Source organism: Trifolium pratense, linkage group LG6 (genome assembly GCF_020283565.1).
Source record: "Trifolium pratense cultivar HEN17-A07 linkage group LG6, ARS_RC_1.1, whole genome shotgun sequence".
Lineage (NCBI taxonomy): Eukaryota > Viridiplantae > Streptophyta > Magnoliopsida > Fabales > Fabaceae > Trifolium > Trifolium pratense.
In genome coordinates this window covers 20,500,997-20,526,520 of record NC_060064.1, presented here as the reverse complement: position 1 = coordinate 20,526,520, position 25,524 = coordinate 20,500,997, and the positions used below count along the sequence as shown (strand labels likewise).

Genomic DNA, 25,524 nt, shown 5'->3' with positions numbered 1-25,524 from the left:
TTACTAGTAGCCTAGTATAATTTAGTTTTTTATTTTATTTTTTAAATGGCACTATAATTTAGGATGTGTTAGAAGATCACCGCTAATATTTGTAATTTCTGACATAAAGCATAAACAACAAATATTCCTTTGAATGCGTAAAAAAAAACATTTCCTTTGAATGTTACGTTTGAAAGTGACTTTAAAGTTGTAGTTAATGCTATTGCTTGTAGAAGTATCGGTACTTCCGAATTTAGTATGTTAATTTTTCATATTAAGTCGTTATTATTATTCCCCAACTTTGAGTTGAAGTTTAGTAAGCGTCAAACGAATATGGTTGCTCATACTATAGCCAGGCCGCCCTATTCTAATGCTAGTTGCTGTCTATTTGAGTCGATTCCTCGTTGTATTAAAACACTTTTGATAAATGAAATGAATTACGTTTGTTATTGTTAAAAAAAAAAATCCTTTGTTAATGTAATTTTATTCTCGGCTATTATAATTTCTTGGCTATTATAGAAGATCACAGCGTTTTTTTATTGTTCAAAAAAATAATTGCAGCGTTTTATAGTAATTCTTTTTCGGGGAATCCGTTTTATAGTACAGTAAGGGTCCGTTTGGCCCGACTTTTTTTCTACTTTACTACTTCTTTTAAGTGGAAGTAGGGCCAAACATAATTTTAATTAAGTTCTTAAAATAAAGTGTCTTTTTTGTAGTGTTGAAAATACAATATAAGTGACTTAAAAAAAAGAAGATAAAACCAACTTTAAACTAACTTATACGGAGGTTTCACTCTCCAAGTCTGCTCATCGATTCCCGTGTGTGCCACTTTATATTTTATTTTAATTTTTAGCACAGTTCCCGCTTTTTATTTTATTTTAGGCAGCTATTCCCGCTAAAATTGATTACCCTATTGTTCTCATTGTGCTATATATTACTGTATTACTTTTTCTTTACACCACACTGCCCCAAAACTCTTACGCCGCCTACTGTGTTGCAGATTGATTGCAGGTATGAATTTCTTTTTTCATTTGTTTAATTCATATTTTTTTGTCTTTTTGTTGCTTAGTTTTATTTTTTTTACTTTATGCAATTATTTGAGATCTACATCATCATACATCATCCAGTTTTTGTTCTTTTATTCCTTGATTTCTATCTATTTCTTTTTTGTCTATTTGTTCTTTATCACCTATTATCTATGCTGTAAAATTTTTTTATTTTAGAAGAAAGAAATACTAATGAAGATATGAGTTCACACAATCTTAGAAGAGTACAAGATGAGAGCTATATGGATAGAGCTAGAAATCAAATAGCCACTAGATTGTTGGAAAACAAAATCGTTTAAGATTGTGATGATTTTTTTTTATACAATAAGATTGTGATGATTTTTTTTTAGTTATGGATTATTTCTTAAACTCTTTGAATTTCATGTTATTTATGATAAATTTGTATTTCAATGTCAAAAAAAATATAGAAATATTTCACCAAACAGATTGTAACTTAAAAGTACTAATTAAGTTGAAAAAAATAAAATATACCAAACAACTTCAACTTTAACTTAAAATTTCTTATTTTCAACTTTAAGCTTAAAGTAACTTTTAAACAAAAAAAAGTAGGGCCAAACGCACTCTAACTCTTATAATTGTAGCGTGGAACTCTTATAATTGTAGCATTTGAGTCAATTTTAGAGCATCTTTAATAAGAGTATCATAAATTAATGATCCGCACCTTAATTTTTTTATCATTGGAGTTTCATGACGTTACCTTATTTATGGTACCATATCATCAATTTAATATTATTAATTGTAGTTAAAAAAAAAAATAAAAGAGACTACTTATTAATAATGTATGATACCCAAATAATATTGTCATTGGAGCAAAATATATATATATGAGTTGCACAAGTATTACATGACATTGTACGGACCACTTATTAATAATATATGATACCCAAAGTAGTATCACCATTGGAGATGATCTTAGTTCAAAATATATTTTTATTTTTTTTTGTTTTCCAAGTATTTAGTCCACTGAACCGCCTAATCTGATTTGGGATGCATGTGGTTTCAATTCCATTCCGATTGCAGTTGCAGGGAAGTTCAAAATATATTTATGATAATAAATTATTCTTTTCAAGAAATTAACTAATAATAATATTTAAATTAAAATCAAAATTGACAAAATTTAAAAATATTTTTATTTAGTTTGAAATAAAAAATAGGCTTTTTTTGTGGGATAGAAAACTTGAATGCTTGTTATTTTTATTTTTCTTTTTCTGTTTAAACTTTTTATTTTTTCGGTTTAAATTTTTTTTTGACAGGAATAAACTTATTTCATTTTTAATAAAAGAGTGTTCATAATATAGGTTGGACTATAATAAAAAATTGTGGAACTAGCATACGACCTTAACGCCCTTACACTTTCTAATAATTGTGCTTTTTTCGGTTTAAACCTGAATGCTTGTTTTGTACAGTAAACCTTTAATAATTTCAATTTCAAAGTTGAGGTGAAATTTAATTTCCATTTCAACAATGAATGCCTAAAATCAGTGCTTCAAAAACCGGACCGGAACGGCCGGTCGAACCGGGAATCGGAGGGTGTCCGGTCTGGTTCATACGTTAGATTGGACAAGTTATTGGATCGGAGGGAACCGGAAAAACCAGAAAAACCGGTGAACCGGCATTTTTCCCGAACCGCCGGTTTAATTACACGCCTGTTTTTTTTTCCGCCCAAAGGCCAAAACGACGTCGTTTTATTATTATTATTATTATTATTATTATTATTATTATTATTATTATTAATTAAAAAAAAGAAAGAAGCATAACGCAGATCAATCGCACGCACAGAAGAATAAAAAAAATAGAAACTTGAAGATTGGAGAATGAATTTTGAAAATAAGAGAAGATGGAAATCGTAATCACAGTCAAGGGGCGTCGCTACGTAACTTAAAAAAATTGCAAATAGATCCTTATATATTATGCACTTTGAACCCTCTAAAATTTTACTTTTACACCCACCAAAGAGAATAAGAAAACACAGGAGAAGAGAAACCACTGTGACGGCAGTTGCTAGAAAGAAGCATAAGTGAAAGCGACTACCATGTTAAAAGGAAAATGATAGAATTTACTATAAAGTACTTTTTTTTTACACACTATAAAGCATTTTTTTTTATTAAATTTGTACTAATAATATATGTATATTTTTTTTACACACACATATATGACATTTTCTTAGTGTATTCGCTTTATATTATAGAACAAATATATTAGTTATTCAATGAATCTAATTTATATATCGGCTTAACATAATTTTTTTTATGCTTTAATGCAGTTTTGATCCCCCTATTTTGAAAAACATGAACTTTTGATCCCTATTTTAAAACTCAGCATTTTTGATCCCCCTATTTTAGTTTTTTGTTAGTTTTAGTCCCCCACCTCAATTTGGTCAAACTTTTGCTTATGTGTCATGCTCACTGATGACGTGACATTGTACATGTGGACAAACAATTTCCTTAGATAGTGTCCCGAGCCCCAATCTTTTGCTTCTTTGATTGCAGTGATGTAAACACGATCATCTTTAAGGAATCCCATTGCAAAACATGCATCTCTATAGGTCAAATATTGTGTGTCACCAATTTTTCTGACATCATCATAGCAAGTTGTCCACATGTACAATGTCACGTCATCAGTGAGCATGACACATTAACAAAAGTTTGACCAAATTGAGGTGGGGGACTAAAACTAACAAAAAACTAAAATAGGGGGATCAAAAGTGCTGAGTTTTAAAATAGGGGGATCAAAACTGCATTAAAGCCTTTTTTTTTATAAATATATGTGCGTAACTTATAAAGTCTTACAATTGTGTTTTTTTTATAGAACAATTGTGTTTTATTTTAATTTTTAATAATTGAATCAACACTATATTTATTAAAATATTTACTATTTATTTATTTTAATTGTGTTGACGATGTTTAGGATTTGAATTTAAGAATTTGTGGCATTATGAGTTTATGAAAATTTCATATTTTATATATATATTTTTTTTAATTATATAGAGACTGGTTCAATAACTATATAGAGAGCGGTTCGTTCCACCGGTTTTTCATGCGGTTCGACCGGTGACCCAATAGTTCGACCAATGAACCAGTGACACAGTGCCCTCGCCGGTTCGATGACCGGTCCGGTTTTTAAAATACTGCCTAAAATAATTTCAAAATTTTAAAATCAACCCAATTAATCCAATTGATTGTAGGATTGAATGTGAAATAATAATTCATGAGTGTATTAAATGCCAAATCATTTAGAGTAGAATGCATGAGAGGGAAAAGATTTGAGGAAAGAGAAATACAAATTGTATTGCCTTATTTAGATTTATAGATTTATTTATAGATATATCATACCTTTAATAAAAAGATAATTTTGTAAACCAACTTTATAATTTTTATTTTCCTTACAATATGAATTACATTTTTTTTTTAACAAAATTAATTACATTTCTTATCAAAACGATTTATATTGAGATACGGAGAAAGTAATTCTTAAGACAAACATATAAAAGACAATAAAAAAAAACACAAATATAGAGGAATCTAAAATAAAAACTTTTTTCTTATATTATTTTTATGTTCATCATCTAGTTTTGTTCTCTCAATCCATTTTTCCAATTTCCAATTTCCATTATCTTAAAATCTAAAACCTTCAATCATTCTCAAACCACCACCGTTAATTATCCAATTTTGGTGGAAACAGAAAAACCAAAAACACAAAAAAAAACACACACACACAGACACAAAAATCCGAAGATGCAGCACAACATCCTGGCTTCGATCCGTAGCACGAAAATCACGGATGGTTGTAAAGGCACTCAAGTCTACGCTCTTAACTCCTCCGTCGGCGCCGATTCTCCGATCAACGCCGGCGGTGGAGAATCCATCGGAGACAAATTCTTTCATCATTTACTAGACCGGTCTAAACAATCCGGTCGAATCAAACCGGTTGGTACAAAAACGGCGACACGCGACGTTGTTTTGGAGAGTCTCCTCCCTTATGGCCTTCCTTTGTCGGAGCTTCTAGAACCTTCGATCGAGCTTTATTTGAAGCCTATTGATTTGGTTGAAACCCTTGCCGGCGTGCATCGCCGGATCGTGAGTTCTGGTGAGGATGGGAAATTTGAGGCGTTTTTGGAGCAGTGCTCGGTGTTTAGGGGATTTCCTGATGCTAAATTGTTCCGGCGGAGTCTCCGGTTGGCGCGGCAGCATGCGGTGGATGTGCACTCCAAGGTTGTGATGGCTTCGTGGTTGAGGTATGAGAGAAGAGAGGATGAATTTGATGGATCTTCAGCAATGGATTGTTGTGGAAGAAACCTTGAATGCCCCAAGGCTAGTTTGATCACAGGGTATGATCCTGAATCTGGTTTTGGTCATTGTTCGTGTTTTCGAAAAGATAATGTTATTGTTGACAATGATGATGTTGATGGTGGTGGGAAAATTGAATGCTCAACTTCTTATGGAGATGAGGATGATCGTAGTGGTAGCGGTGATGGTGGTTACCATGATATATCTTTTTGTATAGGTGATAGTGATATTAGGTGTAATAGATACTCAATGGCCTCGCTTTCGAGGCCGTTTATGGCAATGTTATATGGTGGATTTGTTGAGTCTAGGAGGGAGAAGATTAATTTCTCCCTGAATGGTGTATCTGTTGATGTGATGATGGCTGTTGAGGTTTTTAGTAGAACCAAGAGGTTGAGTCTATTTGCAAATAATGTTGTCGTAGAGATGCTTTCTTTTGCGAATAGGTTTTGTTGTGAGGAGATGAAATCTGCTTGTGATGCTCATTTGGCTTCTTTGGTATTCGACATGGATGATGCATTGTTGTTGATTGAGTATGGACTGGAGGAGACTGCGCATCTGCTCGTGGCGGCTTGCTTGCAGGTGTTTCTGAGAGAGCTTCCTAGTTCGATGCACAGTTTGAGTGTTTCGAAATTGTTTTGTAGTGTAGAGGGTAGAGATAGATTGGCCTTGGTAGGGCATGTTTCGTTTTCGCTGTATTGTTTTTTGAGTCAGGTTGCAATGGAGGAAGATATGAAATCTAACACGACTGTGATGCTCTTAGAGAGGTTAGGAGAGTGTGCGGCGAGTGGTTGGCAGAAGCAATTTGCTTATCACCAATTAGGTGTTGTGATGCTTGAAAGAAAAGAATACAAAGATGCACAACAGTGGTTTGAGGCTGCTGTTAAGGAAGGGCATATTTATTCTTCAGTGGGTGTTGCAAGGGCCAAGTATAAACGCGGTCACACATATTCAGCATACAAGATGATAAACTCCCTTATTTCTGATCATAAACCTGTTGGTTGGATGTATCAGGAAAGGGCTTTATATTGCATTGGGAAGGAAAAAACGATAGACTTGGTCTCTGCAACTGAATTAGATCCAACTCTTTCATATCCATACAAACACCGAGCTGTGTTTTTGGTGGAGGAGAGTAAGATTGAAGCTGCCATTTCGGAAATCAATAAAATAATTGGTTTCAAGATTTCTACTGACTGCCTTGAACTGAGAGCTTGGTTCTTGATTGCCATGAAGGATTATGAAGGAGCCCTTAGGGATGTCAGGGCAATTTTGACATTGGATCCAAATTATAAGATGTTCTATGGGAAAATGCAAGGCGATCGCTTGGTAGAACTCCTCCGCCCTGTTGCTCAGCATTGGAACCAGGCTGATTGCTGGATGCAATTGTATGACAACTGGTCTTCCGTTGATGATATTGGTTCTTTGGCTGTTGTACACCAGATGTTGGAGAACAACCCGGGGAAAAGCATTTTACGCTTTCGGCAATCTCTACTCCTTTTAAGGTGCGTGTAAGCTTTACATTAACTCATTTTCTTCTTAATGTTGAGTCCCACAAAATTCTCGCTGAATGTAATTATTTTCTATTAGTTGTTACTTGTTTTATTCTGCTCATTCATTAATTATGAGGGTGATTTAAATATAGCTAGATCGGTTTTCATTATTCATTTCTGTTTAAACTGATCTGAACTGTGAACATATTTCTGTATCCATGGAACCCTCGTCTATATTTACTACTATATTGATTAGTTTGTTGAGACTTGAGACTTGCGACTTAGTACTATGTTATATAATTAAGAAATTGTAGCACGGCCTACATCAAATTAGACAGTAAAAAGTTGATGTGGAACACTTTTTCGTTGCCACTTGCATGTTTCAGTTGATGCTATCATTTTCCGTTTGTACTTGTAGATTAAGCTATCTCCTCCTGTTTATTTTATCTTCATTAGACTTCATATGAGTATAAAGGATGAAGAATTATATTGGACAAAATAGGCTAAAAAGGAAAAATAGAATCAGTTTGTCTTTTGTTGGTGTGAATTGGGAATTTTGAAAGTATACATGAAGGAATTCTCAATCAATGACCATTTCATTCATTTTGATGGGCGCTGTGGAGAGAAAGTCCGAAATGAAGTAACAGGTTGGCAGGGAGGGGACCAAGTCCAAGTCATTCACGGACCAAAAGTCTTGTTTGTTTATAGGAAGAAGGGTGAGAAAGAATAGGAAAGAGAGTGGTAGCTGAGTTGTCAAGCTGATTACAGACATGGGAAGAGGCTACATCTACATCTGTGCGAGGGTAATATGTGGAGAGTGGAGTGATAGGGTGCTAGTCAGTTATTAAGTATTAAGTTTTCTTGGCTTTTCAGCTGAGCAGTGTGTTTTAAGCATTTGTCTAACGAGATAGGTCTTTTGGTGGCATAAGATACCCTTCTGTAAATTTTCCTTTACAGGAAAAGAATACCCATGGTATTTTCTTACATTGGGTTTTCATCACATTTCATATTCCGTTTTCTCTTTGTTGCTACTGACTAGTAAACTAGGTTAGGGTATATCTCCAGTTTCTGAAGCCTGTGTATCTTCCTGTGGTTAAAAGGTTTAATAACTATAATGAGTTCTTCCAAACATTACTTACTTCAACATCCCTTATATTAAGAAATTGACTTGTTGAACTCGTATTCCACGGTATAAAGAATGCAGTATATGGAGAAATTACAAAATTTGCGGCCTTTAAAAAGCACTTACAATTTATACTGTGACATCATGTTTGAGTTGTTATTGTGTCCTGCTGTCCTCTCTAACTCCATGGAAGCTAATATTTGTTTTGGAAGACAATCAGAATCAGATGATGTGGATGTATATTTTCACCTGTTTTCTACCTTCCAGTACCCACCATTTATATAACACACTATGCATTTATGCAATGAACTCTTCCTAATATTTGATTATTGTTCACATAGGATATTTAATTAGTGTTTTTCCCTCCATTACTTTTAATGCCTGAGCATGACCCTGACCAATTTTGGAATTGATGTTCCTAAATCTTTCAGGTTAAATTGTCAAAAGGTAGCCATGCGTAGTTTGCGTCTGGCTAGAAATCATTCTTCTTCAACACATGAAAGACTTATCTATGAAGGATGGATATTGTATGACACTGGCCATCGTGAAGAAGCTATAGCAAAGGCCGACGAGTCAATTTCTATTCAAAGGTCATTTGAAGCTTTCTTTCTAAAAGCTTATGCTTTAGCTGACTCATGTCTTGATTCCGAGTCTTCAAAGAATGTGATTGATCTCTTGGAGGAAGCTCTTAGATGCCCTTCAGATGGTCTTCGGAAGGGACAAGTGAGTCTTATATGGTATTGAGATTAAACATATAAACTTGATTTTGGTGCTGAAATAACAAATTTATTTTGTCATTCAACATTGTAGGCACTAAATAATTTAGGGAGTATTTATGTTGATTGTGAAAAGCTAGACCTTGCTGCTGACTGCTACAAGCATGCACTTAACATCAAGCATACACGAGCACATCAGGGGTTAGCACGTGTATACCATCTTCAGAATCAGCCCAAAGCAGCATATGATGAGATGACAAAGTTAATAGAAAAGGCCAAGAATAACGCATCAGCATATGAGAAGCGGTCAGAATATTGTGATCGTGACATGGCAAAGGGAGATCTTAGTTTGGCAACACAGTTGGATCCTCTAAGAACATATCCCTACAGATATAGGGCGGCAGGTAATTTTGATACAACCAGTTACTCCTCATTTACTTGTTTATGTACCCTAAGTCAACTTATTTAAGTTGGCAGCATACGTGAGTGATGAAATTTCCTCTAATTCAATTGGAATTTTGCGTCTACGTCAACTTCAATCCACGATCTTTGTCTAAACTTTAGTAGCATTAGTATTACGTTAAACTCCTCTAAGCATCATGTTGGAGAGCTGGTCATATACAAGGACACTGTCTGAGGACCCATCCACTTAACCACGGGTTTGCAGGTCAAACCTCTTTACCCTCATAAAAATAATAAAAGATATTTGTTTAGTTATATATTAGAGTGAAAAAAGTGAATGTAAGCAAAGAAAATATAACATAACAATTTAAAAATTTATGCAGGCTGACCTGTAAACTGGCCTGTTGTAATCATACACTTATGTGGGGTGGGCTTATTAAACATATACCAGGATATGTATGTGGGCCCCTGCGTATCAATGCGGTTACCCGCATTTCCACTCATTTCTTCTTTTCTTGTTTAGGCTTGCGTTTATTGGGACGGTCAAAACTAGTAAGCCATGCTGGAATCATCTTGAATTTTCTCCTGCTGAAATGTATATTATCTTTTTGTGTGTCCTGATTCTTCAGCAGATGTCTTGTACGACCTGCTCACTCCTTTGCATCAGGACAGTCTGGTTTAAATACTCACCTCTTACTGGGTTAAAAATTATGGGAAATACTATGTAGAGCTTGTATATTTATCGAGTACAAAATGAGCTTTAGGTTTTGCTTTAAGTATTAAAGCCTTAACAAATAAAATATCAGTTCAGAATTTCTGATAATTTGTGTTGGTAACACGCCTTGAGAAGTTTCGGGCTAGTTTTTCTCTTCACGAGCAGTCATTTAAGAAGTGAGATAGGAAATGAATCAATATGAGTTTGATCCTATTCTTTTCTGATAGCCTAATTTATTAGAAAATCCTTTATTTTCTCTGCTTTTACTGTCTTGTAATTTGAGATTAGTTCATGCAGAAATACTGTGTTTGCCATAAGCATTTTGACATACAGTGTGATCATGATTTAGTCTTGAAACCCAAAACTTCTGAAGCTCTGACATGGTGTCTCTTTCTATTAGTTTTAATGGACGATCGCAAGGAAGCTGACGCAATTGCAGAGCTTTCAAGGGCCATCAACTTCAAGCCAGAACTGCAACTGTTACATCTTCGAGCAGCATTTTATGATTCAATGGGTGATTTTGTTTCTACTGTCCGAGACTGTGAAGCGGCCCTTTGTCTTGATCCTAGCCATGCTGAGATGTTAGAGCTTTGTAATAAAGCCCGGGAGCAAGTTACTGATGTAAAATGAGAGAGAATCAGAAGTCAACAATCATGTTCTCTGTGTTCCTTATATGGGGACAGGCCTAACCATCGGTGCTATTTATCTATTGGATGTTGTATGCATCTTTCAGGCTGATCTTCGAAGAAGGGAAAAGATGGGTTAGGAAAATAATCTTGATTGAAACTGAAGGGAAAGTAGAGGAGTAGAATAGCTTGTAAATATATGTAATGAATTATGGTCTTGTCATCTCTGCTATTCTCCAATCTGCCTTGGCTGCGAGAATAGCCATAAGTTACCACAGTTTTAGACTAAACTTGTACATGATAGTCAATTTGTTATGCAACAGTTTTAGATATTTGCAACTATATTATTGGCTAGGCAATTCTACCATGTAAGTTGTTATAGTATTTTCACTCTTTTCAATTTGTTGTATAAACACAGTTTTCCCTTTCAATATCCATTGTACTTTTGATCAGCTCTCTTTGGGTACCTATATCCGATTACAGCTATGAAAATTTTCATCTGTGCAATTCATCAACTAGTTTGTGTGTTGTTTCTTACCCCTCCTCCTTATATTACTTTTTTGTGGATTATTTACTCAGTCTTGAAGCATTACATAGCTATAACTTGACATGGGCACATACCCTTCCCTTTTTTACCTACTTTATATCTTATTTATGTAACTTGTAACACCTGGCTTCTTGTTACTCTTCCCACCTGGAAGAGCCTTTTGAATCCATCCGTGACCATTTTAATGTAAGATTTCGGTTTTTATGATTTCCACAAGATATCCATACTTTAATCTGCTTTTATTTATTCCCTTTCAACTGAGCAGATGCCGTACGTAGTCTCTAAGGACCTTTGTCAAGTAATTACTTATTTCAGATACACATTCCAGTTATAGAAGCTACCTAATATGGAAGAAGAAGAAGAAAATATGGTGATCATGGATTTGATATGCCCTAGAAAGTTAAACTTCAATGCTCCTCTTTTGTCAACAAAGCGTCTCAGTTATTCAGATCTTCCGGTTTCATCTAGCTTGTCGAATTCACTTGATACAGTGGAAAATACTAGAGTTCCATTTTCATGGGAACAATCTCCCGGCAAGCCAAAGGACTTGGAGAGGCGTGATAGTATCGGCGATGGAGACACCCCTCGGCCGAGACTTCCTCCTTGCCTCTGGCGTCCACTCAAAGTAGCTGTTGAACCTGATGTAGATATTGGTGTTATTGCCTTTGATAAAGACGATGGTTGTGATGGTGATGACGACGATGACAACAGAAAGACTAATGTTTTCTCGGATGCATTCGATGTTTTATCTCTATCAGAAACATTTGACATTATCCAACAATCAGAGACAGCAGTTCATAGTCATATCAATGATGGTTTGCGATTAAAGCTTGAAGAGTCTAATCGTGATCAATCTCCAACTTACATGATTAACCGCTTTCTTCCTGACGCCAATGCGTTGGCTGCATCATCTGTTTTACATTTTTCCAATGATTTCAACAAGAACGTCTGTGATACCAGAAATCATGAGGTTTGTCTCGCAGGTTCAGATAGAAATTCTTGTGCTTCTTCTTCTCCAAAAGGTTGTGGCTTGGGACTTCTCTTCTCTTGGGGTATGAAGCATAAGTTTTGTTCTATAAAAAGCCCTGTTCTGCCATGCTCTACAAATGCAGAGAAGTATCATCATAGTTCAAAGCATAAGAAACATTGTTCACCGGTCCATAAAAACCATGTACTAATGTGAAAGATGGTATTTGACAAATAAAACAATATTTTTTTTACCTTGTTATAGATACGAAGTTTTCACTGGTTTAAAAGGTATAAATTTCTTATCACTTGGACCAATATATTATTGGTAGCTTCTTTGGATTAGCTTATTTTTGAGCTTATGCAAACAACTTATGCAATTTTTATGTATTATTATAAGTTTGTCAAGGTAGTTTATGATAAAATAGCTTATAAAAATACATTTTTCAATAGTGTGAACTTATAAAAAAACATAAAACCTTGCATAAGCTGTTTGCGTAAGTTTGATAAAAAGAAAAAGTTGTTTACATAAGTTCAAAAATAAGCTAATCCAAACGGGCCAGATATATTGTTTGATATAACTTTGTTGTTTTAATACCTACTTAGTTTGTTTTTGTTGTACGCCGCAGTTTAATAATGGGATAAACCTTTTATTCATGATCAATTTTTTGTGATCGTTCTTGAATGTTAGCAAGAATATAAACTAACTTACTTTATTCAAGTTTGATTTTTTTTTGTCAAGTAGCTTAGTGGCTAGAAAATTCATCTTAAAAATGAATAAGTGGAGTGTCCCAGGTTCGAACCCGGAGTCTTGCACATATTATTGATGTCCCTACTAACTCTCAATGGTTATATATTTGAAAACCAACCAATCGTTAGTTGATTTAGCGCTGATTGACCCTGAACTTGGTAGGAAGGACCACAGTTCGATCCTCCGCAACTGCGATCGGGAGGGTAATGATCCGGCGATCCATTGTTTCCCTTTCCGGCAAGTTCGTATCAAGCATAATTAGTATTTAATTATTATCATTATTATTTTAGGATTTGTATAAAGTCTATAGAGTCAATCACCTTAATTGTTGGAGATATTTGTTCCTTAATTTACTCCAATTAGGTTACTATACTTGTGTATATATACACCTCTTGTAAACTCTCAAAAGTAATGCAATATACAACTTTATTCATTCCCTTATATGGTATCAGTTGGTAACGTTCCAGCCCTACCCTGTTAAACCAGAAAACGCCGTTTTTTCTCCGTTTGCCGTAACACTTTGCCTCCCATGGCTTCCGATGGCTCTCGCTCCATAGCTAACCCCTATGAACCCTCCAAACCCTTTGCGTGTATCACCCTCAGCGGTGTCACCAAGCTTCTCCCTACCAATTACCTCAATTGGAAACTCCAGGTAGAAGCCTTCCTTGATGGTTTTGATCTACTCAAATACACTGATGGATCGTTCCCTGCGCCGACAGCAACGATCACCACCACTGCAACGCCTCCGGTAACATCATCAAACCCTGCTTTTCAAACATGGCGTCGCCAGGATCGCCTCATCTATGGTGCCATCCTCACCACTCTTTCCGACGAGGTGGCCTCCTTGGTGTCCTAGACGAAGACCTCGCACGACCTCTGGGAGCTTCTCAAGAACACCTATGCCAAAGCCTCCCGCAGTCACCTTAAACAACTCAAGGAACGTCTTCGGATGGCCTCGAAAGGTACTCAATCCATCACGACCTACATGCACTCTCTGAAGCAAACTGCTGATCTCCTCGCCTCTCTCGGATCTGCTGTCTCCGTCGAGGACATGACCGACCATGTCTTGCGCGGCCTTGATGACGGTTACCGAGCAGTCATTGATGGGGTCTACGCAAGGGACACTCCAATCACCTTTGATGATCTCCTCGAAAAGCTCCTCATCCAGGAACTCTCTCTTGCTGCTGCTCAACGCCAATCACCTGCTCCTGTTACTGCGCTGCACGCTCAGGCAAGGTCGACCAACAACAAGCCTCGACCAAGTCAGGCACCTGCACCGACCAACCAACGCCCAGGTGATCGCAAACCATTCCTTGGTCGATGTCAATGGTGCAACACCAAGGGACACGTCCTCGCTGACTGCCAACTCTTTCGGACCCAACACCCCAGCGTCCCCGCACCTCCTCGTTCTTCTCCGAGCACCACTGGCCAGGCCCAGGCCCACACCGCTACTGCTGGCACATCCTCGCCTGGTTTTCTGCTCGACAGTGGAGCAACACATCATGTGACCAACGACCTTACAAATCTGGCACTTCACCATCCATACACTGGCCCCGACTCCCTCTTCATGGGGAATGGTTCAGGTTTAAACATCTCTCACTCTGGAACACTTTTAATTAATGATTTATCCTTGTCTAATGCTCTTTATGTTCCCTCCATGAAACAACAAATCATTTCTGTTTCTCAACTCACCAAACAAACTAACTCTGCCGTTGTTTTCTTACCAAACTCTTTTTATGTCATGGACTTGCAGACACGCCAAACAACCCATAAAGGCTCATGTGTGAATGGACTTTATCTGTTGCCCACGACCTCACCTTCCGCCCACACCGTCCAAGTGGAATCCTCTGCTTCATGGCATCACAAGCTTGGACACCCTTCAACTTCCATCTTTAAATTTATTCAACATCATTTTTCTTTAGGTTCAAATAAATTTCCGCAATCAGATTGTAATTCATGCCAAATTAATAAAAGTCATAAACTTCCTTTTCATGAATCTACTCTTACATCTACTTATCCATTAGAAATAATTTTTTCTGATGTATGGACTTCCCCTGTTTTATCTATTGATGGTCTTCGTTACTATTGTTTGTTTGTTGATCATTATACTCGCTATATATGGCTATATCCCATGAAACTAAAATCTGATGTGCAATCTATTTTTCCCAAATTTAAAACACTAGTTGAAAACTTCTACCAACACAAAATAAAAGTCCTATACACTGACAATGGTGGCGAATACATTGGTCTTCGTTCCTTTCTAAGTACTCATGGCATAAGTCACCACACCACTCCCCCTCATACACCCGAACACAATGGCATCTCTGAACGGCGGAATCGGCACATTGCCGAAACCGGTCTCTCCCTCCTTCACCATGCTGGCCTTCCCCTCACCTACTGGCCTCACGCCATGACCACTGCAGCCTACCTCATTAACCGTCTCCCTACCCCAATCCTCGGGCACCAATCACCTTACTCTAAACTCATCCGCATTAGTCCGGATTATCATAAATTAAAATGTTTTGGATGTTTGTGTTTTCCCTGGATTAAACCTTATGCTAACCATAAACTTGCTCCAAAGTCTACTATGTGTGTTTTTGTAGGTTACTCAGCTGATCAACATGCATATCTATGCCTCGATCCTTCAACTGGACGGATTTACACCTCTCGCCATGTCAAGTTCGTCGAAACTGAATTCCCCTTCCGTTCACTGGTGGCCCAACCGATCACGTCCACGACCTCACAGACTGGCCCACTCCAACTGCCCGTCTTGCCGACCATCGCTCCACCTACTGCGAGCACCAATCCCACATCCCCGGATACCTCACTTGTTGAGCCTCCCACCCCGTCTGGCATTTCCTCCCCGACCACATCACAATCCTCGTCCTCAAATACAACGAGCAATGAAACGACCAGTAATGATCCCCCTTCCTCCTTACAGCCAACATTGCTCCCACAACCACAAACGACCTCTCCCCCCACAACGACCACTGAACCCCATGGCGGTGGGATCATCACCCGGTCCAAAAACAACATCGTCAAACCCATCCACAAACTCAACCTCCATGTCCGTCCCTCATCCCCGATGGAACCTAGTACTATTACCCAAGCCCTTCGTGATCCGGACTGGCGTTCCGCCATGTTGGCTGAATTTGATGCCCTACATCGCAACAACACCTGGGAACTCGTTGGTCGTTCCTCTGCTCAAAATTTGGTTGGTTGTAAGTGGGTCTTTCGCATCAAGAGAAATCCAGATGGGTCCATTGACAGGTACAAGGCTCGATTGGTCGCTAAGGGTTTCCATCAACGCCCTGGTTGTGACTACACAGAAACATTTAGCCCCGTCGTCAAACCAGTGACAATTCGGATCATCCTCGCCTTGGCAGTTCGACAAGGATGGTCCGTCCGCCAGCTTGATGTTAACAATGCCTTTCTTCAAGGGACGCTCAACGAGGAGGTCTACATGGCTCAACCACCTGGCTTTGTTAACAAAAGCTTCCCTGATCATGTCTGTCGCCTAAAGAAGGCGCTCTACGGGTTAAAGCAAGCTCCTCGCGCTTGGTATATGGAACTTCGTGTATTCCTGCTCTCCATTGGCTTCGTCAATTCCACCGCCGATGCCTCTTTGTTCATTCAGCGGACACCACGCGCGACACTATACTTGCTCGTCTATGTCGACGACATCATTGTTACGGGGAGCTCCTCGACAGAATTGTCTCGTCTCATTGCTACACTTGCTGCCCGTTTCTCATTGAAAGATCTTGGCTATCTCAATTATTTCCTGGGTGTTGAAGTCATTCCTTCCGCTGCGGGCATGTTTCTTTCACAACGGAAATACATCACTGATCTCCTTCAAAAGTCGGGCATGACAGAAGCTAAACCAGCGTCCACTCCAATAACTGCTACTCCTCCGCTGCTCAAAAACTCTGGTGATCCCTTGCCCTCCCCGACTGAATACCGAGCACTAGTTGGAAGTCTCCAATACTTGAGTCTTACTCGACCAGACATTGCCTTCGCGACCAACAAACTTGCTCAGTTCATGCAGAACCCGAGCACCATGCACTGGTTGGCTCTCAAGCGCCTACTTCGCTATCTGGCCGGCTCTTGCGACAAAGGCATTTTCATCTCCGCGGCTGCTCCCCTGAACTTTCATGCGTACTCAGATGCGGACTGGGCGGGTGACAAAGATGATTACATCTCTACCACTGGTTACCTGCTCTATCTTGGCGACACCCCCATCTCTTGGAGTTCCCGCAAGCAACGCTCGGTTGCTCGATCATCCACTGAAGCTGAATATAAAGCCTTGGCCGACACGGCCAGTGAACTCCTTTGGGTACTCTCTTTGTTCACTGAACTTGGTCACACTCCTACAGCTGGTCCTGTCATCTACTGCGACAATCTTGGTGCTACACATCTGAGTGCTAATCCTGTCTTCCACTCCAGAATGAAGCACATAGCCTTAGCTTATCACTTTGTCCGTGAAAACGTTCAACGTGGCCGTTTTCGTGTTTCCTTCGTCTCTACCAACGACCAGCTTGCTGACATTCTCACCAAGCCTCTGCTTCGCCCCCGGTTCGAGTTTCTACTATCCAAGTTGCATCTTTCTTCCAGGTCGCCCAACTTGCGGGGGGATATCAAGCATAATTAGTATTTAATTATTATCATTATTATTTTAGGATTTGTATAAAGTCTATAGAGTCAATCACCTTAATTGTTGGAGATATTTGTTCCTTAATTTACTCCAATTAGGTTACTATACTTGTGTATATATACACCTCTTGTAAACTCTCAAAAGTAATGCAATATACAACTTTATTCATTCCCTTATAGTTCGTTTGTTGCCGGAAATTAGAGGGTTGCTTTTCGAGGTAGATGATGTCGTTCATGGCATCTGATAAGAAGGATTCACATGTAGAAGAAGGATTTTATGTTCCCTTGATCTGTTTCTGATCGGAATCTACGTTTTCATGTTCTGGATGAAACTTGGATTCGGATCCAAGTTACAAACAGAAACAGGGCAAAAACTGTTGCAAAACAGTGGAAGAAAAACCCAGCCACGCTTGGAGTTCATACAATGTTCCAAGCAGTTAGTTTGTTCATCTTCGGGTGCTCTTTTGTTGGAAACCACTCACGGTCCGGATTCATCAAGACCTGTCTCGGCCTGATAATATTCGAAAGAGTTGCGTAGATACGCCGTGTTGGCGGTAGTATCGTTCGTCGCACTAGTGGGACTCAGTTTCGTCGATCGACCATCGCTCGATCTGGCTTTCGAATGGTTATGAGTTTCTCTGGATGTTCAACAAATTTTTTTACTCAGAGGTTGCTATTTTAATATCCGTATTGTTTATTGATTTTGTCCTGTATCGCTTGAAAAAAGCATCGATCATCACTTGTTGCTTGCTGCATGGAGTAGTGAGTACGTGGACCGCTTCCGTGTTGACGTTTGGTTTATTCGCGTTGATTTTCTAGGACTTCTATTTTGTCTTTTAGGATTAACTAGAAGTTGATATATTTATTGTCCTACGTGCTTTTGTGTGGACGCACCGGGTTAGGTCTATGTCCCCCAATTTTGTATATATTTTATTTTCTTCTTTTTGATAATAATAATATGAGCTATAGACGGAGAACGGGAAGGATGCCAACAAAGTTAGGGTGTTTATCCCCTACCTTGATGTCTAGACGCTCTTAATTTATAAAAAAAATTATATTAATTGAAACTAATCTTTGTTTTAACTTGTGTCTTGGACAATTATTGGCTGCGGTTTCATCAAATGCTTGGCCGTACTAAGCATATTTTGAGAAGAATATCGTAGATATATAGTCAGGTTGACAGAAGTATACTCTCGTGATTTTGTATTTACGTTTATTATAGCGAAAATTATTCAGTTGTGAAGGGACTAAGTTTATTAGGTACGATGTTAACTGGTGAATTGTGGTGAATTTATACCATTCCACTTTAAAAATTATTTTTATAGAAAATATTTTATCAAACAAAATTTAAACACATATTTCTTGCGTTTCTTACTAAATTCAATTTTTTGAGCAAAGTTGATCTGCAATCTTATGTTATGTGCACGCACGCAAACCCACACATATGCATGCATACATAAAATTGCAAAAAATAAGAAACAGATTAATGATATATATATATATATATATATATATATATATATATATATATATATATATTATTCTTTTAAATTTTATTATTACATATATGGAATGGATTTATCTCAAAATAAAATGGAAAAAGCTACAAAGAATACTTTATAGCACTCTTAGGAGGGTGATGGGGATCACAACAGCTCCCACCCGGTGGTAGGCATGGTACGCATGGATCAGGAGGATCTCGAGCACTCTCGACCCAAACACCTCCAACTATAGTACTCGGAGGAGAAGGAGGAGGAGAATGAGGGTGACGGAGACAACAGCTCCCACCCGGTGGTAGGCATGGTATGCATGGATCATGAGGATCTTGGCCACTCTCGACCTGAACACCTCCAACTATAGTACTCATAACAGCAAAGACCAACACAACAACCTTCAAAACCATCTTCATTGAAGTTTCCATATTGTAACTTAGTTTGTTATTAACTATATAATTTTTTTTTATTACATGTTAAACCAATGTGTACCTATTTATACAAATTCAAGCATACTTTTAATTTAATGAAATATGGAAATAATTATCTTCAAATTTTATTATTGATATTTTTTTTTTACATTAAATACTCCCTTTAGTCCTTATTATAAGAAAAAGTTGATTTTTAAATACATTGAAAAATAAATGTATCTAGTCTATAATATAGTCTAGATGCATTATTTTTTCAATGTATCTAAAAAGTGAATTTCTTCTTATATTAAAGACATGAGGGAGTTAGGGGTGAGCATGAACCCGAGACCCGACTCGAAACCGATATAACCGACTAACACATTAAAGCATTCGGTCGGGTGCGGGTCGGGTCTCGGGTCAACAAATTACAAAAAATCGGGCATGAACGGTTGCATACGGGCAGGTGCGGGTCTCTAAAATTCTATCTCTCCATAACTGAAACCGACCGAACAACCATTAGATGCAAATTGATTTTTTTCCTTGTCTCCCTCTCAATCTCATATACTCTTCTCTTTGTTATTTTTATCCATCTTTGATATAAGATAAAAATGTTATATTTTACAAAGCTTATAATTAATAATATGGTGATGAAGAAGGTGAGAAAAATATTCTAATATATATATTCTAGATCTATTTTAATTTCTACGTCTCTTCTACTTGATATTTTATTGTCTTTAGATCTACATATTGAAAGAAAGTAACTGCATCTAACCCTCTTTGTTTTTTTAATTTACTTCGTCTATCTTTTGTTGCATTGTGTACGAGGTATTAAACTATTCGAAAATTAGGAATTTTGGGAGAATGGAGGAGTTTTAGATGTAAACAAAATTTCGATCTAACCCGTACACTACAAGAAAACATGCATTTACTGAGGGCCAAAGGCCCTCAGTAATGCACAAATTTCGTCTAAAATGCATGCATTACTGACGGCCTTGGGCCCTCTGTAATTAGCTCGCCAGTAATGGTTACTGACGGCCCAGGACCGTCAATAACGTTACTGACGGCCTGGAGCCGTCAATAATACACACCGGTCAATTCAAAAGGCCACGCATTTGTGACGGCCTGGAGCCGTCAGTATGACATGTTCTTTTCACACATTGTGACGGCCTGGGGCCGTCAGTAATGTTGAACGATTTAAAAAAAAATTAATAATTTAATTATTTAAAAATCAGTTTGATTTTTAAATAATTAAATTATTAATTTTTTTTAAAAAAAATTAATATTAATTTTTTAAAACAAAAAATATACTGCATAATAAATAATTAAAAAATATTAAAATTAAAATTTAATAAAAAGCATAATAAAAATACTTAACATAAGCATAATTAAATATAATGATAATATTGTCATTACAAAAAGAAAACAATTAAACAAATAATAATCAACAACAGATTATTAAAATTACACATCAACGTTGGTCAGGCGGCTGATATAGTGGTCGCTTCCCCTTGCCAGTGTCTGTTGGCTGACGCGACCTTCCTCGGCCTCGGCCTCGGCCTCTACCTCCCTCGTGTATTATGACTCCGGGGAGTGACGTTCGCGAAGGAGGTCGTGCCACAGGCCTATGAACGAAGTTAATTGGGGCTTGATTTGGGAAGAAGTTGCCTTGGGGTTGATTTGGGTTTTCATGTGGGATTATGAAGTCTTGTTGTGGATTTAATGATCTCTGGTATTCGGTGAAAGCAGTTTGTTGATTATTTCTACCGCTTCCGCCACTACTGCTTCCACTTGTTTGCCCAGTAGGATCAAAAAATTGTAAATGAACTGGTTCATTAAGCATCTGACTCATATCCTCTATGCTCATACTCAGTACTGGATCACCCTCTCGGTACTCCGGCAGCTGATTCAAATTAACCATGCTACTCAAATCCGGTCGATATTCTTGTTCACCGGCATTTTGATTTTGTCGTGCCGAAGCCTGAGATGATGATCCAACCCCCCCCCCCCGCCGGCGCCCTCTGCTGCGCAAAGAATTCCTGCAATACATGTTGGACCCGTAGGTCCACCCGGTCATCAAATGATGCTTCGAACTCATCGCGGAATTCTTCTCTATACGTGGCCCTCATTCGCGCTTCATACTCATCATCGGTTTCCTCTCTTTGAGTTGGACGAGAGCGTCCTGTACTCGATGAAGATGAAGATGTGTAAGTGACATCTCTCAAACCAGTTGGGTCACTTGCATATAGAGAAGATGTACACCCAGCAGCGAATTTGCGACCTCGAGTCGCACCACCAGCATTCTTAACAAAAGCCAACGACATCTTGTTTCGACGAACATCCTCATTATCTCGCCTATGAGGTGGTAGTCGTAGTTGGCTTGCATTATATTCTTCAACCCAAATTTGCGTCAACCTCTACAATAAATTAAAAAAAAATTATAATTAATTAATTATAATGTTTAGATATAATTATATAATGTTTAAAAAATAATGTTATACGAAATAAATAATAAATAATATATATAATTAAATACTTACCGACACTTCTTGCGCCCTTGCCCCCGTCCACTGACCGGAATCTGCATACCGGTGCATCATGTCATTCATCTCCATAAAGGTGGGTGAACGACCAAATTGTTGGATGAACTCAAGACGAAGCGTTCCGGCAGATTTAGACCCTCCAGAGTGTACGCACGCACGATTGGCTTCATCAGTATTTCTGTTGGCTTTGTTCTTTATACACTTTGCAATATACTCTTCCTCTTCCCATCTGCGGCACAGCATAGGGTATGAATTGCCAGCGAGCCAAAGTGGTGGTTTTGAAGGATCCTTTTTAATCTTTTTCCGCGCTTCAAAAAGTAAGGTCGACAGACGCTTGGTGGCTTTTTTGTTGAATATACGCTCAATAGCCGCTGTGTGGTGATTCAGCCAAGTTACTTGCGACTACGAAAAATAAAGAAAAATTGTTAATAAATTAGTAAATATATGTTTAGTAAATTGCTAATAAATTGCTAAAATCCATATCTGTGTAGTTTAATTAATATATAATTAGATCGATATATGTATTAAATTTATTACTTTATTTTTCAAAAGTATTTTGGACATATATATATGTCTACTCAACAATAACATATAAACTTTTAACATTTTATTTTTAAAGTTTATGGTTTATTAAATCTAAAAAATACTAAGTTTTTTAGTTGACAAAACTACCGACTTTTTAACATATATATTATAATTTTTTAAAATATAATTGTTTTTCTTTTTTTAAATACATAGTAATAATAAAATGCTAGTAACTATTTCTAAGTGTACGGTAAAAATAAAACTATCACTAAATATTATAAATTAAAATTACATATATTACTTACTTGGGTGCCGGGTAGAGTCTTACTTGGCGCGCGCTCCTAACCACAAACTCCGCTCCTAACCCACGACCTCCGATGACCACGAGAATTTGCTAATAAAAATTGTAAATAACAAATTATTAGAACATATACATTTAAATAACAAAGTAAAAATTTTAACTTTAAAAGTAAAACACAAACACTTACCACTTTTTAAATGGAGATATGAAAATTACATCACTTTTTTAAAAATACACAAACTGTTAAAAAATTTCTTTTATAAATTTTTTTTAAAAAAATTTCGTTTTTTTAAAAAATAATATAAATATACTGTTTTTTTGAAAAAAAAAATACTTATTTAAAAAAAATAATTCTGTTTTCGAAATAAACAAAATTAAATATATTTTTTTAATTTTTTTTACAAAAACAATAACTTTTATACATAGTGATAAGAAAATATTAGTAATAAATTACAAAGTATTAATTAATAACTATTACTAAGTATACGATAAAAAAAAACTATCACTATATAAATTAAAATTACGTTACTTACTTGGGTGCCGAGTAGATTCTTATTTGGCGCGCACCTAGCCCACGAACTCCGCTCCTCACGAGAATAAGACTTGCTATTAAAAATGGTAAAACACAAATATTAGAACATATACATTTAAATAACAAAACAAAAATTTTAAATTCGTAAAAGTAAAACACAAACACTTACCACTTTTTGTATGGAGATTAAGTTGAAAGTATGAAATTAGAGAAAATTTAAGAGAGAAGTTAGATAAAATTTAGAGAGAGAATGAAAATGAAAAAATGAAGTGAAGGAGTAGTAATATATAGGAGTAGTCATAATTGACCGTTACAATTTAAAATTCAAAATCAAGCAATTACTGACGGCCATAAGCCGTCATAATTGTCCAACGGAAATGTGCTTACTGACGGCCTGGGACCGTCATAAATCACATGCGTTACTGACGGCCCAGGACCGTCATAAATGCTTAACGGCTAGTGCGATACTGACGGCCTGGGACCGTCTGAAATAGGCAGTGCAATACTGACGGCCCAGGACCGTCACTAATGCTTAATAGTTAATTTTTTAATTATTTCCGTTCTTCAAGACTGCTTACTGACGGCCATAAGCCTTCAATATCCCACAAATGCGTTACTGAGGGCTTTTAGCCCTCAATAAGTTTGGTCAGTAATATTATGTTTTCTTGTAGTGGTAATAACCGACCGTTCAACCCGCCACCCATATGACCCGAACCCGAACAAACCGAAGATATAGACGGTCGGAATTGGGTCCAAATTAAATAGTTGTGGTTTTTATCGATTTAGTGATTTTCGGCCCGAACCCGACCGAAACCGACCGATGCTCAGGCCTAGAGGGAGTAATATTTTGGTTTGACTTGTAATAATGATCTATTTATGGTTTGACTTGTAATAATGACCTATCTTTTACTCTCTCTCCGATCCTTTTTATAAAATTAATTTTTTTTTTGTCCTTATTAAAAAGGAAAAATTAAAAAATATATACAAAAATCGGGGACATAAACCTAACTTAGTGTGTACTATATTAAATTTCTCTATTAAACATGTATACTTTTTCTTATATTAACTTTATTAAAGATCTATTTATATAAAAAAAAAACTTTATTAAAGATCTCTATTAAATATTATAAATATGTGTTACATTAAATAATTATAGATATAATAAAATAAAGCCTTAAATTAAATATTATTAAGAAACTTGCTTAATAACGTCTGTTTTTATAGCTCAGATGGTAGGTATATCACTTCAGGATTCCGCTAACATGTGCTCTAAGGGTATATCTTAAGGTGTATTTAATTAACTAGTATTTTACTTAATAATCAATTTTATTAATTAAAAGATATGGTCCACAATATTTATTAATTATTTAAATCAATTTAAAAGGCAAATTATGACACTCTTACTAAAATCATGATGATGATACACGCGCCCTGGCTAATTATATGCATCTTAATAATAAAAAAAATTATATGTATTTCAGATATGGTTTCCAACACAAGGTCTAACAATTACATATGCCAAAGAAGTTTTTTTTCCTCCTATTCCTATCTATTATTTTCTATTTTTTTTGAACCAAATAAACTTACTACATTTCATTAATTATCAAAAGTTCAATACATGAAGGAATAATCTCAAATCTATTATTTTCTATTAAACACTAGACTATATATATATATATATATATATATATATATATATATATATATATATATATATATATATATCATTCCTTCATCCATGATATATATTATATATTTTTTTGTCAACATATTTTATTATTATTCTCTTATGATCCCAAGTTAAACCAATCTTCATTCATGATATTATTCTCTAAATAAAAATTTTGTCGTCATTCGTTGAGAGGGATATTCAATTGACATTCGTTTAGAGCTTTAATTTTATTTTGTAAAATCATAATTAACGTGTCACTGTATTAAGGAACTTCACAACGTGGATGCATACTAGTAGCTACACTATTTCATGTGACTACAATACATGAAATAAGGGAATTTCTAATGAGTTGGTACGTAATTGTGTTGGAAAGACATGAATTATTAACTAATCAAAATTTTGTTATTATTATAATTATAATATGAAAAATTGAGATCATTAGGTAAATTGGGGAACCTACCTACTCATCTCATCGAATATGCCAGAAAGGAATCGGAATTTATTGGCAACCTTGTGGAGCAAAACTCTTAATATCATAATATGTAGGAAAGTGATTTTGGTTAGCTTCGCATTCCTATCATATTATTTTAATTAAAAAAAATATGAAAAACAATTTTTACTTTTATTTTAATCATCCTAAATACGGCGGTAGCCCAATAATTTTGCGCTTTTTCTTATCAAGTATTTTAGGGTTTTGAACTTTAAAAAAATAGATTTTTTCTTTGTATTTTTTAAA

The 25,524-nt window shown here is 36.4% G+C and overlaps 3 protein-coding genes across 3 annotated transcripts; 2 read left to right on the top strand and 1 right to left on the bottom strand.

Annotated features, from left to right (window-relative positions):
- The first annotated feature begins 4,518 nt into the window (after nt 1-4,518).
- Nucleotides 4,519-10,853, top strand: LOC123888944 (ethylene-overproduction protein 1-like). The gene is made up of 4 exons (XM_045938113.1): nt 4,519-6,831; nt 8,374-8,665; nt 8,753-9,062; nt 10,176-10,853. The coding sequence occupies exons 1-4, from the start codon at nt 4,781-4,783 to the stop codon at nt 10,403-10,405; spliced, it is 2,883 nt and encodes a 960-aa protein (XP_045794069.1). The 5' UTR covers nt 4,519-4,780; the 3' UTR covers nt 10,406-10,853.
- A 291-nt stretch (nt 10,854-11,144) lies between these two features.
- Nucleotides 11,145-13,394, top strand: LOC123891590. Its single transcript, XM_045941477.1, has one exon. The coding sequence runs from the start codon at nt 11,295-11,297 to the stop codon at nt 12,129-12,131; it is 837 nt and encodes a 278-aa protein (XP_045797433.1). The 5' UTR covers nt 11,145-11,294; the 3' UTR covers nt 12,132-13,394.
- A 7,192-nt stretch (nt 13,395-20,586) lies between these two features.
- Nucleotides 20,587-22,616, bottom strand: LOC123890446. The gene is made up of 3 exons (XM_045940059.1): nt 22,589-22,616; nt 21,756-21,987; nt 20,587-21,632 (listed from the first exon to the last, which is right to left on the bottom strand). The coding sequence occupies exons 2-3, from the start codon at nt 21,828-21,830 to the stop codon at nt 21,165-21,167; spliced, it is 543 nt and encodes a 180-aa protein (XP_045796015.1). The 5' UTR covers nt 21,831-21,987; nt 22,589-22,616; the 3' UTR covers nt 20,587-21,164.
- Between the last annotated feature and the right edge of the window lie 2,908 nt (nt 22,617-25,524).

Coding starts and splice junctions, on each gene's coding strand:
- LOC123891590 (XM_045941477.1), top strand. CDS start 11,295: ATGGAAGAAGAAGAAGAAAATATGGTGATCATGGATTTGATATGCCCT.
- LOC123890446 (XM_045940059.1), bottom strand. CDS start 21,830: ATGGAGATGAATGACATGATGCACCGGTATGCAGATTCCGGTCAGTGG. Junction 21,633..21,755: donor CAAGGGCGCAAGAAGTGTCG/GTAAGTATTTAA, acceptor AATTTATTGTAG/AGGTTGACGCAAATTTGGGT.
- LOC123888944 (XM_045938113.1), top strand. CDS start 4,781: ATGCAGCACAACATCCTGGCTTCGATCCGTAGCACGAAAATCACGGAT. Junction 6,832..8,373: donor CAATCTCTACTCCTTTTAAG/GTGCGTGTAAGC, acceptor TAAATCTTTCAG/GTTAAATTGTCAAAAGGTAG. Junction 8,666..8,752: donor ATGGTCTTCGGAAGGGACAA/GTGAGTCTTATA, acceptor TCAACATTGTAG/GCACTAAATAATTTAGGGAG.